Source organism: Caretta caretta, chromosome 3 (assembly GCF_965140235.1).
Source record: "Caretta caretta isolate rCarCar2 chromosome 3, rCarCar1.hap1, whole genome shotgun sequence".
In the NCBI taxonomy this organism is placed as follows: Eukaryota; Metazoa; Chordata; order Testudines; family Cheloniidae; genus Caretta; species Caretta caretta.
In genome coordinates this window covers 987,468-1,005,490 of record NC_134208.1, presented here as the reverse complement: position 1 = coordinate 1,005,490, position 18,023 = coordinate 987,468, and the positions used below count along the sequence as shown (strand labels likewise).

Below are 18,023 nucleotides of genomic sequence, written 5' to 3'. Positions count from 1 at the left end.
TGCGTTACCTAGGGAGGTGGTAGAATCTCCTTCCTTAGAGGTTTTTAAGGTCAGGCTTGACAAAGCCCTGGCTGGGATGATTTAACTGGGAATTGGTCCTGCTTCGAGCAGGGGGTTGGACTAGATGACCTCCTGAGGTCCCTTCCAACCCTGATATTCTATGATTCTATGAATATCTGACACCTTTGCTAGCTAAGAACTCTGTATTAAATGGATTTTTGGAGCAGGAAGATGGAAGAGGAGCTTGGTCTGTCCACTCCACACATTCACCCGATACTGTAGCTCTTCTGGGAATGGTGCACCTCTTGGGGAGAATAAACTGGTTAAAAAAACAGAACAAACGTTTTAAGTTATGAATGGTGCTGTTTTGTTTGCAATGTTAGTAGATTTATGGCTCATTCATAGCTCTTTTGCACCATGAGCTGAGAATGTGGGGCGAGGGGGAGGCTTCAGGCTTCTCCATTGAATGGCAGGCTCCTGACACCTGGGATTCCCCTGCCCAGTGGTGACAGCGGAGTTGGGGGGGGGGGTTGTCTTGCTCAGCAAAGACAGACAAAACCAGGAAAGTGCAGGTTTCCATTGTCTTCTTAGATACGCCCCTGATAGGGGGCCTGAGGCCCAGATGGCTGGGTGACATCCACACTGACATCCCTGTGAGCAGACAGGCCTTCCCTACACCAAGCAGCAATGCAAAATACAGGAGAAACCAAGGCACACACAGGAGCAATAAAAAGAACAGGAGTCCTTGTGGCACCTTAGAGACTAAGAAATTTATTTGAGCGTAAGCTTTCGTGAGCTGCAGCTCACTTCATCGGATGCATCCGATGCTCAAATAAATGTCAGGTTTCAGAGTAACAGATAAATGTGTTAGTCTCTAAGGTGCCACAAGTCCTCCTGTTCTTTTTGTGGATACAGACTAAGAGACGGCTGCTACTCTGAAACAGGAAACATAAAAGCACCAGGAAATTCTGACTTCATCTTGTGGGACAAAGAGGGGATTTTCTGTAACAGGTTTATAATGCCTATGTGTGCCTCAGTTTCCCCTGTATTTTGCATTGCTACCTAATATATTAAAAGGGTTAATGCTGAGCCAGGCAGCACATGTGCCACTCGCTGTCTGTGGGGAGTGATGGGGTCACTAAAGAACTGGCTGAAATCGACCCAGATCAACAAAGGATCTGGAGAGACTATGAGAAACCCCAACAATTGCCAGGAGCCCCCAGCAGACTGGCCTTGTGATGGAGCTGGAGAGCAAAGGGGAACAGCAGGCTGGAATAAGGGCTGTGTTTGGTGGGACTCCGCACCTCTCACTGGGGACCTAATGACAAGGAGACAGAGACTCAGAGACCGAGATGGGTCCGGTCCAGCTTGGTTGGCTCCTCACACTGGCTTGGCCGGGCTGGCCCATGGCTCCACCTTGGCCTCTCAGCGCTAGGGGCTGGCAGACACTGTAGCCAGGTGGCTGATCCACGGCTCCCCTGTTTGGGCAGGTGGCCGGTGTCGCTGCAGATCTGCCCCAGGAGCATCACACTCAGATGGGGCAAGGGACAAGCCTCCTGCAGGGGCCTGGCCGGGCTGGACTCGCTGCAGGAGCCACGCAGACAGATGGGGGTTGCTGTGGCCCAAGGCCCAGTCTCAGAGGCCACGGGCCTGCTCCTGTACAGCTGTGGGGGTCCCTGGGACCAAGCCCACCAAAGAGGTCGCTCCCAAAGGACTGGTCACAGGCTGGGCAGAGACCAGACCCTGTGAATCCAAGACACCGCCCACTGCCCAGCCTGCCACGTGACCCCTCACCCCCCAATGCGCGGCAGCTCCTCATCACCCCCCACTGCCCAGCCTGCCACGTGACCCCTCACCCCCCAATGCGCAGCAGCTCCTCATCACCCCCCACTGCCCAGCCTGCCACGTGACCCCTCAGCCCCCATTGCCCAACGGCTCCTCATCACCCCCCACTGCCCAGCCTGCCACGTGACCCCTCACCCCCCAATGCGCGGCAGCTCCTCATCACCCCCCCACTGCCCAGCCTGCCACATGGCCCCTCAGCCCCCATTGCCCAACGGCTCCTCATCACCCCCCACTGCCCAGCCTGCCACGTGACCCCTCAGCCCCCATTGCCCAACGGCTCCTCATCACCCCCCCTCGCCCAGCCTGCCACATGGCCCCTCAGCCCCCAATGCGCAGCAGCTCCTCATCACCCCCCACTGCCCAGCCTGCCACATGGCCCCTCAGCCCCCATTGCCCAACGGCTCCTCATCACCCCCCACTGCCCAGCCTGCCACGTGACCCCTCAGCCCCCAATGCGCAGCAGCTCCTCATCACCCCCCACTGCCCAGCCTGCCACATGGCCCCTCAGCCCCCATTGCCCAACGGCTCCTCATCACCCCCCACTGCCCAGCCTGCCACGTGACCCCTCAGCCCCCAATGCGCAGCAGCTCCTCATCACCCCCCACTGCCCAGCCTGCCACATGGCCCCTCAGCCCCCATTGCCCAACGGCTCCTCATCACCCCCCACTGCCCAGCCTGCCACATGGCCCCTCAGCCCCCATTGCCCAACGGCTCCTCATCACCCCCCACTGCCCAGCCTGCCACGTGACCCCTCAGCCCCCATTGCCCAACGGCTCCTCATCACCCCCCACTGCCCAGCCTGCCATGTGGCCCCTCACCCCTCACTAGCACTGTGCCCCCCAACCGCTTCCCCTCTCTGTCCAGCCGGAGGGCAACAAGCCCAAGCCACCAGCCAGGGGGCAGTGTCTCCCACTCCCTGCCCCCCCCAGTGACACTGTGTCTCCCACTGACAACTAAGGGGTACCTGCTTCCCCCACTAACCAACTAGGGAGCACTGTGCTCCTCATGCCCATCCAGGGGGGACTTTCCCCCCACCTCTGACACCTACCCCCTTCGGTCCCCTCATGTCCCCCCCAACAAATCCTGGGTCTGGCTCTCTGGGCGGGGCCCCAGCACTGTCTGGGGCGCGGTACTAGCTCTGGGGGCGGGCCCCAGTGCTGGGGACGGAAGGTGTGTTGGGTAGGGCATCTCGTTCCAGCACTGGGGGCGGGGCTCTGACTCTATGGGCGGGGTTTCAGAACTGGGGGCGGGGCTCTGGCTGTAAGGCGTGTGGCCAGGCCCTAGAGAGTTGCTTGGACTTAGGTGTGGGGCTGGCTCCGCGGCTCTGATGCTGCTCCTCCTGGAGGGGACGGGGACGTGACTCCCGATGTGGGGGCGGAGCTTTGGCTTGGGAGGCGGGGCCAGGCCACGGGGGCGGGGCTCTGTGTGAAGGGGCGGGGCTCTGCGGGCACTGCTGCCCGCACTCCGCTGCCCGCACACACCTGGTCCGGAGCCGCGCGGTGCCGGCTGCCCAGGGTCCCGCAGCCGGGGCCGGGGCCGCTCGCAGCCCCCTGGGGAGCCCGACCCGCCGGAGCTGGCGGGACTCGACCCGCACGAGCCGCGGGCTCAGCCCCGCACTGCCAGGGCGCAGCATCCGGAGCCGAGATGGACCCCGCGTCTGGGGCGAGGGACCTGGAGACCGCTCGCCTGGTGAGCGCCCTGGGCAGCCGCAGCGCCGGCACCCGGCGCCTCAAGAGGTAAAGGGGCCGCCAGCCCTTCTGAGATGCGCCCCACGGCCTGCCGCCCGGGGCCCCTCCATCCCTCCCTCTGTCCCCCCTCCATCCACCCGTCCCCTCTTAAATCCCCCTCCATCCCTCTCTCTATCCCCCCTCCATCCATCCCCTCTTAAATCCCCCTCCATCCCTCTCTCTATCCGCCCTCCATCCGTCCCCTCTTAAATCCCCCTCCATCCCTCCCTCTATCCCCCCTCCATCCATCCCTCCCCCTATCCCCCTCCATCCATCCCCTCTTAAATCCCCCTCCATCCCTCCCCCTATCCCCCTCCATCCATCCCCTCTTAAATCCCCCTCCATTCCTCCCCCTATCCCCCTCCATCCATCCCCTCTTAAATTCCCCTCCATTCCTCCCTCTATCCCCCTCCATCCATCCCCTCTTAAATTCCCCTCCATTCCTCCCCCTATCCCCCTCCATCCATCCCCTCTTAAATTCCCCTCCATTCCTCCCTCTATCCCCCTCCATCCATCCCCTCTTAAATTCCCCTCCATTCCTCCCCCTATCCCCCCTCCATCCATCCGTCCCCTCTTAAATCCCCCTTCATCCCTCCCCCTATCCCCCCATCCATCCCCTCTTAAATCCCCCTCCATCCCTCCCTCTATCCCCCCTCCATCCATCCCTCCCCCTATCCCCCCTCCATCCATCCCTCCCCCTATCCCCCTCCATTCCTCCCTCTATCCCCCTCCATCCATCCCCTCTTAAATCCCCCTCCATCCCTCCCTCTATCCCCCCTCCATCCATCCCTCCCCCTATCCCCCTCCATCCCTCCCCCTATCCCCCTCCATCCATCCCCTCTTAAATCCCCCTCCATCCCTGCCCCTATCCCCCTCCATCCATCCCCTCTTAAATCCCCCTCCATTCCTCCCCCTATCCCCCTCCATCCATCCCCTCTTAAATTCCCCTCCATTCCTCCCTCTATCCCCCTCCATCCATCCCCTCTTAAATTCCCCTCCATTCCTCCCCCTATCCCCCTCCATCCATCCCCTCTTAAATTCCCCTCCATTCCTCCCCCTATCACCCTCCATCCATCCCCTCTTAAATCCCCCTCCATCCCTCCCCCTATCCCCCTCCATCCATCCCTCCCCCCTTCCTCCATCCCTCCCCATCCCCCCTTCATCCATCCCCCTATCCCCCATCCATCCATCCATCCCCCCTTAAATTCCCCTCCACCCACCCCGTCCATCCACCAATCCGTCTGCACCCCCCACATCCACCCCTCCATCCATCCCCCCTGCCCCCTACATGCCCCCTTAAATCTCCCTACACCCTTCACCCCCCCCTTCCATCCCCCTACATGTCTCCCTCCATCCACCCCCAGCCCCTCCATCTCTCTGTCCTCCAGCCCCGTCCTATCCCCCGCCAGCCGCTCCGTCCGCTGCCCCATCACCCCCGCCAGCGCGGGGAGCCGGGCACGGGGCCAGGGCTGCAGGGACCCCGCCATCGGGGCTGCCTGTCCAGGCGCGGCTCTGCCATGAGACCGGGCGGAGGCGGGGATGCTGCCCCTGGACGTGACCCTTCTCCTGGGCAGGGAACCGGGAGCGCCCCGGGAGAAAGAAACCTGCGGCCCTCCCCGCTGCTGCCCCCCTGCTGTGCCCCGGCCCCGGTCCTCCCCCTGCATCCCCTCCCCACTGCGCCCCAGACCCGGTCCTCCCCCCCCCCCGCCTTCCCCCCCGCGCTGCGTCCCGGACCCCCGCCTCTCCCCCCATGCTGCGCCCCGGACGCAGTCCTCCCCCCCAAGCTCGCTGCGCCCCGGACCCCCGCCTCCCCCCTGCTTCTCCCCTGCTGCGGCCCGGAGCTCCCCCATCCCCCCTCCTTTCAGACACGAGCTCGGTTCCAGCCCAGCGCCCAGGACACGTTCCCTACAGAGACCCAGAGCCCGCAGCGGGCCCCACGGGGGGGGGGCACCACCCAGCCTCCTGCAGGGGCTGAAATGCCCAGGAGCCACCCCCCAGTGTGTGTCTGTAGGGGAGAGTCGGTCCCTCTGCCCCCTGTGTGTGTCTGGGGGGGTTTGGGCCATCTGCCACCCCCCCATGCGTCTGGGGGGGTCAGTCCCTCTGCCCCCCCGTGTGTGTTGTGGCAGGAGGGTCAGCCCCTTTGCTCCCCCCCAGTGAGTGTCTGTGGGGTCCTGTCTCTTGGTCCCCCTTTCCCCATGCCCTATGGTAAATGATTGTAGGCGATTGGCCTGCGTGGTTTGTGGGGTGGGGGGAGTGTCGGGGCTCCCAGGCTGTGAGGGCCGCTGGGGACTTTAGGGCTCTATGAAGGCCATGGTGCAGGGGTCAGAGCCCTGCTCTTCGGTGGGGAGGGGGGACTGGGCTCCGTGGGATCTCTGCAGGCGGCAGGAAAATGGGGGTGCGGCAGGAGCCGGGGACTGTCTGGGCGACTCCCCCCCAGGCCGCAGTAACCACGGGGTGTGATCCTGCTCTCAGGCTCGCTGCTGCGGTCGGCTTTGCTGGGCCACTGCACCAAACGCATGTGACTCCTGGCGCTGGGCTGAGAGCAGGATCCTGGTGGGTGGAAGCTGGGCCCTGGGGAGCAGCGGGCACATGCTCCTCACCCCCAGCCCCCAGCTACATCTGTATCAGCAAAGAGACCACGCTGCAGCTTCCGCAGGGCCAGGGGCGGGGCAAGGGGTGCCGGGAGGAAGGGGGGACATTAACCAGGGAACTGGTAAGGTAAGCACTAACAAAAGCTCCTGGAGCAGGCCAGGGGTGCAGCTGGGGAGGAAGGTTGGGGCAGGGCAGGGAGACGCAGGGGATTTTCCCCTCTCTGGATCCTACCGCAGGAGGTGGGTGCCACTGGGCGGTCGGCAGTACCCGTCTGGGAACCTGGCTGGTACTGCCAGTAAGATCTGCAGCCTCAGGGCATGGGGCCTTTGGCACAGACCCTCCCTGGCTGGTAGAAGGGCCCAAATACCCCGCATGGTAAGAGCCACTGAAATCCTGGGCTGTGGGTGACTCCAGCCCTGCACGGGTGAGGCAATGGCCACCTGGCGCCGGGACATTTCGTTTCTCCATGGGGGGCGCACAGATAGCCAGCCCCGCCAGGGCCCCTCCCAGCCCAGCCAGACTCATCACTCTTCCTGTCCCCGCGGGGCCTGGGCCCAGAGATAAGCCCTGGAGGCGAAGGGGAGGGGGGACTGGTGAGCTGATGCATGGGGCTGGAGATCAATGGGTCCATCCCGTGGGGGAGGGAGGCTGTCGCCTATCTCTGCAGCAATGGCTAGCACGGCACACGGCGGCCAGGCCACGAGCCCGAGAACGTGGCCAGTGCCACATCCTCACCGCTGCTGGTACCCACAGAAGCTAGACTGACCCTTGCTGCAGGCACCCCTCGGACAGCCGTGCAGAGCCCCCGGGGGCCAACAGCCAAGCCGGGCTGCCTGGGGGCTGCCCCCGGGCTGGGTGCGGTGCAGGGAGCTCTGTGCTAGGCCTGCACAGGGCTCAGCACCCGCCCCCCCACCGACACAGGGAGGAGGCCGGACAGCAGCTGCTGAATGGCCCCTACTCCTAGTGAAGACAGGCTTTACCATCGCGGGCACCTGTGTGAGCCCTGTCATGGGCCCACAGGGCCGGGCTACAGCCCAGCCTGGGAACAGTCCCTGGGAGGGGCCTGCAGTGACCCAGACCCCCGGGGTCTCGCTCTTCCCCCAGGGGAGCCACATGGTCTCACCACCTCCTGAGACTGGGCCCCTGGGGCTGCAGCCCCCTGCCCCACCCCGGGAGCTCCGGGCAGCGAGTCCAGGACAGATCCTGGGGGAGACGTGTCCTCTCCTCAGGGATCAGTGCCCCTCACCCAGCGTCTGCAGGGCCACTCGCCCAGCGCTGTGAAACCAGGCGGGTTTATTGGTCTCCTGGCACATGGCCCAGGCAGCCCCTTGGGCGGCCCAGAGAACTGACAGTTACAGCCCAGCCCAGCTGCAGTGACCCCCATGGTTCAAGCTCTGTCCCCCCGTCTGTCCGATCTCCTTTGTCAGACTCCCGGGGTGCCCCTGACTGCTCCCCACAGCCCACACTTAGCCCCCTCCACCCCCGGGCCTTTGTTCCCGAGCTGGGGGATGGGGCTCAGCCCCCTGCAGAGAGGCAGGGAATCCCCGTCTCTCTGGGTCGCTGGTCACCAGGTGTCCACGTCCTGGCCATGGATCTGCCCTTCTCTTCTCAAGAGCTGCATGGAGATGGGACCTAAGGGCCCAGGCCACCAAGCGCCATCCACACCTGTGTCTTTGCCTGCCCTGATAGCAAAGAGTCCCTTCCCCCCACTAGGGAACAATGCAGCATACAGGGGAAACTGAGGCATGTACAGGACTCATAAACATCTTACAGAAAATTCCCACTTCGTCACAAGCCTCTGCTGAGAGCTGGGGCGTCCGCACCCAGAGCTGTGCTTTCAGACCAGCACTGCCTCCCTCACACCTGACCCAGGAGAAGTGGAGGGACCTGCCCCCACCCGCCCCACTTGGCCTTGATCCGTATGCCCTGGGGCATGGCCCAGGCTTTGGGAGGTGCTGGTTTAAAGAGCGGGGTGGGAGCGCGGGGAAGGGGGGTTATGGGAGCAGGGGGAGTGCGGGTAAGGGGGGTGATGGGAGCGGGGAGGATGGGGGAATGACAGGGTCGGTTTTCAACTGGAACGCCTGGTGGAAAAGGGACCCTGCCAACCGGGCCGTTAAGTCTGCTTGGCGGCGCAGCGGGGCCCTGGGGCTAAGGCAGGCTCTCTGCCTGTCCTGGCTCCCCGCGGCTCCCGGAAGCAGCCACCAGGTCCCTGCAGGCCCTAGGCGCTCGGGCAGCCAGGGAGGCTCCGCGAACTTCCCCCGCCCCTAGTGCTGGCTCCACATCTCCCATTGGCCAGGATCCATGACCAATGGGAGCTGCAGGGGCGGTGCCAGAGTGGTAGGCAGGGAGATGGGAGAAATTGGAGAGCGGGGGGGGGGGAGCCCGCGGGCAGGCGGTGCAGGAGAACCATGTGGGGGAAGCCCACAGACTCTGGGTGGGGCTGGGGTGAGGGGGTTGGGGTGAGGGAAGGGCTCTGGGCTGGAGCAGGGGGTTGGAGTGTGTGTGGGGGGGGTCAGGGCTCTGGCTCGGGGTGTGGGCTCTGGGGTGGGGCTGGGGATGAGGTGTTTGGGGTGCAGGAGAGGCTGGGGCAGGAGGTTGGGATGTTGGGGGTGTGTGACAATGGTGCCCGTGGGAGCCAGCTAAGGTCATTCAGTCAGGGTGAACTGCAAACAGAACAGGGCGGACAACCCCAAACGCTGGTGGATATTCCACTCCTTAGATTAACCCAGCCAGCCCAAACCAGCTTCTATAGCCCCTCCCTGGGTACTCAGACATCCAAACAACGCAGTGCCCTTAAAGTGCCCAGCCTCCGGCCTCCATCCAGACACACATGTCAAACATAGGATGCTAAATTCTGAAAATCTTATTTCATCACAGAAAAGAAAAGATTCTCCTGACCCCAAAGGACCAAGCCCCAGACCCAGGTCAAATGATAACTCAGATCTTACCCCAAATACACGCTTACAGTCAATCCTTAGTAACTAAACTAAAATCTATTAAAAAAGAAAAGAGAGCGCATGCTGGTTAAAAGATCAATATACAGACAGACTTGGGTTCAGTTCCTGAGGTTCAGATACAGAGCAAAGCTGAGTTTGTAGTTGCCAAAAGTCCTTTTAGAAATAGTCCACGGGTTACAGTCCAATGTACATGTTCAGGGTGACTCCAGTCAGTGACTGGGGATCTCAATCCTTATGGCTCAGGGTTTCCCCTTCTTGAAACCCAAAGCAGATCGGAGATGAAGAAGGATCGTGTCCCAAGGTCTTTATATATTTCCTGCAGCCATTTGGCCTGAGAAAACAATCGGCTTCACTTTCCTTCTCCTAAACATCCTGACAATTAGCCCAGGGTAATTTATCCATTAAACAGTTCAGACACAGGTTATCACAACCTTCAAAGAGCCATATAGACAATCACACTATGTCACTCAAGTGTCTTCCTAAATGTTAATATTCCTTTTTTGATCTTTGACTCAAAGCCATGGTAATAGACAAGACTTGTTTGTTGACATCACAAGACCTGAGCGAACATCTCCCCTTCTCTCTCTGACAATGCCGGCTGCATTTCAAAGCTGTGTTCATTTACAGATCTTCCTAACCCTCTTTAGTATCTTCCTAACTAGTCTTTAAAGCTCGCCATGGGTCGGGTCAGTCTGGGAGTTCATTAACTCTTTCTGGCCCTGTCACCTTTCAATGAGATATTAAATTACACTCATAACGTTACAGGGGGTGAGGGCTCTGGGAGGAAGTTTGGGTGTGGGAGGGGGCTCCAGGCTGGGGCAGGGAGTTGGGGTGCAGGGGCCCCACAGCACTTATCGTGGCTCCCGGAAAGCAGCCGCCAGGTCTCTGCAGCCCCTAGATGGACGGGTGGCCAGGGAGGTGCCTCCTCAGGGAGCGTCTCCCGGCCATGCCCAGCCCTCGGCCCCATGGTTCTACCCACTAGCCACAGCTGCCTTGAGCAGCCAGGGTGGGGCCTGGCCCATGGGGCTCCTGGCTCTGGCCTGGGACTCAGGTGCCCTGCCCGAGCTCCAACCAGCCCAGGGATGCCAGTGCTGCCAGATCTGGGGGGCAGCTCTGTGGGCTCCCCGCTGGATCCCCAGTCCTGGGACAGAGCCCCCCTTCCCCAAGCCCCCAGGTGGCCAGCGACAGGCCCCGGGGGGAGGGAGAATGGGACGAGGGGCGTTTTAGGGGTCGGGAGGGACGTGGAGCTAGGGCTGCAGTGTGGGGCGAGGGGTGGGGGAGGGGAGCGTGGGAAGTGACACTGTTCTGCTGCCAGAATCACCAGCTGCTTTGTAGCTGGAGCCATTTGTGGGGTGCTGAGGCGTGAAATAACTAACCGCTCTCAGGGGAGCAGGAGCAAGATCGGCCGCCTCAAGACCCCTCTCCTGTCTGCAGTGCCGCTTGCCCCCGATGCACAGCTCCGTGCCCCCCAGCTCTGCCGGTGCCCCTCACTCCCAACCCGCAGCCCCCCTCCCCCGCCCTGGGTCTCCCATCCCCAGCTCTGCCGGTGCAGCTGTGGATGTGAGGATGTGACGCAGCAGGGAGGGGGGAGTGTAGACCTGGGAATGTGCCCTGGGGATGGGAGACCTGAGAGCCTGTCACCTGAGCCAGGAGCGGGAGGGGGAGGTGACACCTCTACCCAGGAATGTGGACAGAGGCTGCAGCAAGGAACCTGCTGGGGGGGTTTAGTTTCAGTTTGGGGCTGGGTGGAGGAACGCAGGGAACCCCAGGGCTGGGGTCTAAGCTCCCTGCTCCCCCAGAAGGACTTGACTGAGGGGTCCTGGGTGCACCCCACAAGCTCTGTTTTGGACTGTGTTCCTGTTGTCCAATAAACCTTCTGTTTTACTGGCTGGCTGAGAGTCTCAGTGAATCCCAGGAAGAGGGGGGCAGGGCCTGGACTCCCCCACACTCCGTGACAACTGGTGGTAGCGGTGGGATGTACTGCACCCCGTGAACGGCGCTTCCTGCAGTGAGTGACTGGGGGGCAGTAAAACGAAGGGGGATTGACGGGGACCAGGCGTGCTGAAGATTCAGAGAGAGACAGTTTCAGGGGGTGGTTAACCCCTGGGAATGTGTGACCAAAGAGAAGGACTTTTTCAGTAACAGGGTCCCCCGGGGGATTGCAGCGAGCGGTCCCAGGGGCGGAGGAGTCTGCAGCTCGACCCTGGCAAAGAGGTGGTGACCTCAAGAAGGGCTGGCACACTAGGGGCTTTTCTTGGAAACCGTGGGAAGCTGCCCGGCCTGCGAGTGGCCAGCAGGGAGATGTACGCTAAATGCCTGAAGAGCGACCTGGTGGAGCTGTGCAGGCAGAGGGGGCTGCGCATCGGGAGGTCCACCAAGGAACAGCTGATTGCCCAGCTGGAGGAGAGGGATCGCTTGGATGACCCGATCCCTGTCCCTGAGGGGAGCCGCCCGGCGGACGCAGCGTGGGCCCTGGGGCCTGACCGGGCTGGGAGGGGTCAGACTGCTGCCCAGGACATCCCGAGACCCTTCCTACCTAGGCCTGGGGGAAGGGTTGGGGGAAGCCCAGTGAATACCGAGGGCACCCTGACCCCGGCAGCCAGCAGGGGATCCTCCCGGCGGAGCTCCCCATCCCTGGAGCGGATGCGGCTGGAATGGGAGAGGGAGATGAAAATGAGGGAGCTGGAGGATCATGGAAAACAACGTCAACATGAGGAGAAACAACGTCGACATGAGCAGGAGGAGAAGGAGAAACAACGTCAACATGAGCAGGAGGAGAAGAAGAGGGAGTGTCAGGAGAAGGAGAAACAAAGACAGCATGAACTGAAGCTGGCCAGGCTGAGGAGCAGTGGGACCCCGGCTGCGGTGAGTGCGGGGGGACCCAAGACTGCAAGGAGCTTTGATAAGTGCTTCCTGGCCCAGCGGAAGGAGGGGGAGGACATAGATGCTTCCTGACGGCCTTTGAGAATGCCTGTGAGCTGCACAGGGTTGACCCTGCAGACAGGCTCCAGTTCCTCACCCCCTTACTGGACCCCAAAGCCGTGGAGGTGTAAAGCCGAATGACGGGGCGGAGGCAGGGGACTATGAACTGTTCAAACAGGCCCTGCTCCGTGAGTTTGGGCTGGTCCCCGAGATGTACCAGAGAAGGTTCCGGAGTCAGCGTAAAACGCCTGAGCTCACCTACCTACAACTGGTCAACCGGATGCAGGGATATGCCCGCAAGTGGACAGCTGGGGCCCAAGCTAAAGAGGACCTGCTTGACCTAATCGTACTGGAGCAGCTGTATGAACAGTGCCCTTCCGACCTGAGGCTGTGGCTGGTGGACAAAAAGCTCGAGAACCCCCAGCACGCAGGGCAGCTGGCCGACGAGTTTGTGAACAGTCGGTCAGGGGGTAGCCGGGAGGAGTCCCAAAAGAACAGGCCCTCCCCCCCCCCCCCCCCGCGATGCAGAGAGAGAGTCACCAGGGGGCCTCCCAGCGGGGAAATAGGGAGAACCCCCTCCAAAGGGGAACGCCTGGCATCAGGCCCCTCCGACCTGCTCGAGGGGACCAACATGACCTGAGCTGCTATCACTGTGGCCAGAGAGGCCACGTATGGACCCAGTGCCCCGGGCTCAGGGACAAATTGAGCAGACCCAACCTACCCAGGGTTAACTGGGTAGGGACTCAGCTGGACGAGGGGCAGACAACCCAGGCAAGGGGGGCTACCAGTTTACCACCTGCTCAGGAGGGAAGAGTACCTCAGGCCAGCTTCACCAGAGGGCTGGAGGCTCTGGACTCAGGGTGCTCAGTTTACAGGGTGGGCGCGGGGCTGTCCCTCCGGAGAGAGTGCCTTGTTCCCCTGGAGGTGGATGGGAGGAAGGTCAGTGGATACTGGGATACGGGCGCGGAGGTGACGCTGGCCCGGCCCGAGGTGGTGGCCCCAGATTGGGTGGTGCCCAACACCTACCTGAGCCTGACAGGAGTGGGTGGGACCCCATTTAAGGTGCCCGTGGCAAGCATACACCTGAAATGGGGGGGCCAAGGAGGGCCTGAAGGATGTGGGGGTACAACACCATTTGCCCACTGAAGTTTTGATGGGGGGAGACCTAGAGGACTGGCTAAGCAAGCCCCAGACCGCCCTGGTTGTGACCCGTAGCCAGAGCCGGTGAGGGGCTCTGCGCCCTGACCTTGGGGAGGGTACCGCACCGGAGGCGCAGGACCCTACCCTGGTGGGAAGGGAGGGCCGAGGGGCACGGCTCAGAGAGGCTGAGGCCTCAGACCCGGCCAGTGAGAGAGAACCGGGCCCCATCCCTTCCCCAGCCGCTGAGTTCCAGGCTGAGTTGAGGAAAGATCTCTCCTTGCGGAAGCTCAGGGACCTGGCCGACCTCAGTGTGGGACGGACCATGAGGAGAGGCTGCCAGGAGAGGTTCCTGTGGGAGAAGGGGTTCCTGTACCGAGAATGGGCTCCCCCAGGGGAAGTGGAGTCCTGTGGGATCAGGAGGCAGCTGGTGGTCCCCCAGAAGCAGACACCATGGCCGATGCGCTCCTGACCATTTTCAGCCGAGTGGGGTTCCCCAAGGAAGTCTTGACAGACCAAGGCTCCAACTTCATGTCGGCCCTGCTCCGGTGCTTGTGGGAGAAATGTGGGGTCTGGCACGACTGGGCCTCCGCTTATCACCCCCAGTCCAACGGGCTGGTGGAGAGGTTTAACGGGACGCTAAAGATGATGCTGAAAACCTTTATGAACCAGCACCCGCAGGATTGGGACAAGTACTTACCTCACTTGCGGTTCTCGTACAGGGAGGTGCCCCAGGAGTCTACCGGATTTTCGCCTTTCGAACTGTTATATGGCAGGAGGGTGAGGGGCCCCCTGGACCTGATGAGAGACGAGTGGGAAGGGAAGGCCACACCCGATGGAGAGTCAGTAGTGGAGAATGTCCTGATCTTCCGAGAGAGGCTGGCTGAACTCATGGGCCTGGCCAGGGAGAATCTAGCCAGAGCCCAGAGGAAGCAGAAGGTCTGGTATGACCGCACGGCAAGGGCCCGTGCCTACGCCACCGGGGATCCGGTGATGGTTCTCATCCCCGTGAGAAAGAACAAACTACAGGCCGCCTGGGAGGGCCCTTTCAAGGTCGTCAAGCAGCTCAAGGAGGTAAACTATGTGGTGGAGCTGTCGAACTGGGCGCACCACCGCCGGGTGTACCATGTGAATATGATGAAGCCATATTATGCCAGGGGGAATGTGGTGTTGGCCATGTGTGGACAGTGGGAGGAGCAGGGAGATGACCCTTTAGTAGATCTATTCCCTGGGACCAGAGCTGGTTCCCCCCTGGAAACAATCCCCCTCTCGGATCAGCTAACCCCTGCCCAGCAAGCTGAGGTCAGGGAGGTGCTGCATCCGTACTGACAGCTGTTTTCCAACCAGCCTGGACGCACTAATCTGACTGTCCACCGGGTGCAGACAGGGTCGCACCCACCGATAAGATGCTCCCCCTTCCGAGTCACAGGGAAAACTGCTCAGGACCTGGAAAGAGAGGTCCGGGACATGCTGGCTTTGGGGGTGATCCAGCCATCTGCCAGCCCTTGGGCCTCGCCGGTGGTGCTGGTCCAAAAAAAGGACGGGTCGGACCGGTTCTGTGTGAACTATCGGAAGCTCAATGCCATCACTGTATCTGATGCCTACCCCATGCCCAGGCCGGACGAACTCCTAGACAAGCTGGGAGGAGCTCGGTACCCCACCACCATGGACCTTACAAAGGGCTACTGGCAAGTGCCGCTGGATGCAGATGCCCGGCTGAAATCGGCCTTTATCACCCCTCTGGGGCTCTATGAGTTCCTGACCCTGCCTTTCGGCCTCAAGGGAGCGCCGGCCACCTTCCAGCGCCTGGTGGACCAGCTCCTGAGGGGGATGGAGAGTTTTGCCGTGGCGTATATTGATGACATCTGTGTCTTTAGCCAGACCTGGGAGGACCACGTGTCCCAGGTTAGACAAGTGCTGGACCGACTCCAGGGGGCTTGGCTGACGGTAAAAGCAGAGAAGTGCAAGGTGGGGATGGCTGAAGTATCTTACCTGGGCCATCGGGTGGGGAGCGGCCGCCTAAAGCCGGAACCAGCCAAGGTGGAGGTGATCAGAGACCGGCCCGCTCCCCACACCAAAAAGCAGGTCCAAGCCTTTATTGGGATGGCAGGATACTACCGAAGATTTGTGCCCCACTTTAGCGCCATAGCCACCCCCATTACGGAGCTATGCAAGAAGGGGAAGCCAGACAAGGTGGTCTGGACCGAGCAGTGCCAGGAGGCTTTCCGGGCGCTGAAGGAGGCTCTGGTCAGTGTCCCAGTCCTGGCAAACCCAGACTTTGACAAGCCCTTTGTGGTGTTCACCGACGCCTCAGACACGGGACTGGGGGCGGTGTTAATGCAGGAGGATGAAAAGGGGGAGAGACACCCCATCGTGTACCTGAGCAAGAAGTTGCTACCCCGGGAGCAACACTACGCGGCCATCGAGAAGGAGTGCCTGGCCATGGTGTGGGCCCTCAAGAAACTAGAACCCTATCTCTTCAGGCGACACTTCACCGTGTACACCGACCACTCTCCCCTGACCCGGCTGCACCAGATGAAAGGAGCCAACGCCAAACTCCTGAGATGGAGCCTGCTCCTGCAGGATTACGACATGGACGTGGTCCACATGAAGGGAAGTGCCAACCTGATAGCGGATGCGCTGTCCCGGAGAGGGGGCCCCGAACTTCCCCAGGTGTCTGGTCACAGTGACCCCGCTCAGTTCAGTGTTGAAGGGGGGAGAGATGTGAGGATGTGACGCAGCAGGGAGGGGGGAGTGTTAACCTGGGAATGTGCCCTGGGGAGGGGGAGACCTGAGAGCCTGTCACCTGAGCCAGGAGGGGGCGGGGGAGGTGACACCTCTGCCCGGGAATGTGAAGACAGGCTGCAGGAGGGAGCCTGCTGGGGGGGTTTGGATTCATTTCGGGGCTGGGTGGAGGAACGCAGGGAACCCCAGGGCTGGAGTCTAAGCTCCCTGATCCCCCAGAAGGACTTGACTGAGGGGTCCTGGGTGTACCCCACAAGCTCTGTTTTGGGCTGTGTTCCTGTTGTCCAATAAACCTTCTGTTTTACTGGCTGGCTGAAGAGTCTCAGTGAATCCCAGGAAGAGGGGTGCAGGGCCTGGACTCCCCCACACTCCGTGACAGCCCCTCACTCCCGACCCGCAGCCCCTGATAGCCCAGCCCTGGGTCCCCCATCCCCAGCTCTGCCGGTGCCCCCACTCCCGACCCGCAGCCCCTGTGAGCCCAGCCCTGGGGCCTGGAGCTCTGCTGGTGCCTTCAATCCCAACCTGCCCCCCATATCCCAGCCATAGGCCCCCTCCCTCCCAGCTCTGCCCCTCAGTCCTGACCAGCAGTCACCCCCAAACTGTTCCAGCTTTGGGCACCTCTGTGGAATCCAGGCTTGGGGTGATGTCCCAGGGCCACCAGTTCCCACACTTGCCAAGTCTCCTTTCCCTTTCTCCTGTGGCAGGCCCAGGCACCTGGGCAGTCAGGAGGACCCCAGCCGGGCTGGCGAGGTGGCAGCAGGTGCACTGGACTCACTCCCTTGCTACCTAGCAGCAGAGCTGGGTGGAGCCAGGGCCCCCAAAGATGAGGGCAGCCCCTCCTGGTTCCCAGCCCTGCTCTGGGCCCAGCGAGGCAGGGGGGCGAGGAGCCGGGCCGCCTTGTTCCGGCCAGGTGTCCCATGGGCTGCTGGAACGGGGGTGGCCTTTGCACTGACCTCCTTGGGTCTCAGTCTCTTCACAGGCTCCCAGAAGCCCTTCCCCGGCCTGCCCCCGGAGACCAGCCCTGCGGCTCCGTCCCTGGAGCTGGACGGGTGCCTGGCCAGGCACTGCCACCATGGACCCCGCTCCCCCAGCCAGAGCCGTGCGGAGCTGCAGGCCTGCCGGAAGCTGGGCATCGCCTGCGCCATCTGCTTCGTCTTCATGATCGGCGAGGTCGTCGGTAAGGTGGCAGCGGGGCCCCAGCCCGGCTTGTTCCTGGCCCTGCTCAGCCCGTGCTGCAGGACGTCCTGCTCTGCACGTTGCTCAAGTGCTGGCTGGCAGGCGCCCCCCAGATCTCTGGGGGCCAGGAGCCCAGTGCGGGCCCAGCGCTCACTGGTGCAGGCCCTGGGCCCTCAGCTCCGCGGGATGGGGCAGCTCCCCTCCCCCACTGCCAGAGTCCCCACATTCCTGGGAGTCACCTGGCTGGATCCCCCCGCCATGGCAGGCTCCTTGGCAGCACAAGGGGACGCTGTGTCAGGGCCCAGCGCCCTGTGGAAGGAGCCAGCCCCTGGCAGGCCGGGGCGGCCTGGGGCTGTGGGGGGGCCCTGCCGGGAGCTGGCGCTGAGCTGGCTAATCTCTGCTGCAGGCGGGTACCTGGCGCACAGCCTGGCCATCATGACTGATGCTGCCCATCTGCTAGCGGACGTGGGCAGCATGGTGGTCAGCCTGTTCTCCCTGTGGGTCTCCGCCAAGCCGCCCACCAAGTCCATGAGCTTCGGCTGGCACCGCTCAGGTAAGGGCCCTGCCGGGACTCGCTGCCCCCGCCCAGCCCCACAGACCTCCACCCCAACTCCCTGCCATGCCGGGGCCCGGGCTGGGGAGACCTGGGTGCTTATTTCACTGAGCCCGGGCAGCCCAGCAGGGCAGGGCCCAGCCTGTGTGTGTGGGAGTGCCCGTGGGGAGCTGGGGGGTGCAGAGCCTTCACCCCCAGGCCACAGGCAGACCCTCACCGCTGGCCACCTTGGTGCAACGCATTACCCATGATGCCTTGCCCCAAACAGGCTTCATGGACCCCCAGGGTCTGTGCTGTGCCCCGGCTAAGCGCCCCGTCCTTGTGCCAGACCCCCAGGGGGTCCCGCTCTCCCTCCGGGGGTCAGCCACG

General features: G+C 62.3%; 1 protein-coding gene across 1 annotated transcript in view; it reads left to right on the top strand.

The window, feature by feature from the left end:
- The first annotated feature begins 3,315 nt into the window (after positions 1–3,315).
- The window catches only part of SLC30A3 (solute carrier family 30 member 3), a 35,769-nt gene continuing 21,061 nt past the window's right edge, over positions 3,316–18,023 (top strand). The window contains exons 1-3 of the mRNA XM_048846147.2: positions 3,316–3,581; positions 16,894–17,102; positions 17,508–17,654. Coding sequence (XP_048702104.2) covers positions 3,490–3,581; positions 16,894–17,102; positions 17,508–17,654 — 448 coding nt within the window. The 5' untranslated portion in view covers positions 3,316–3,489. The remainder of the gene's footprint in view (positions 3,582–16,893; positions 17,103–17,507; positions 17,655–18,023) is intronic.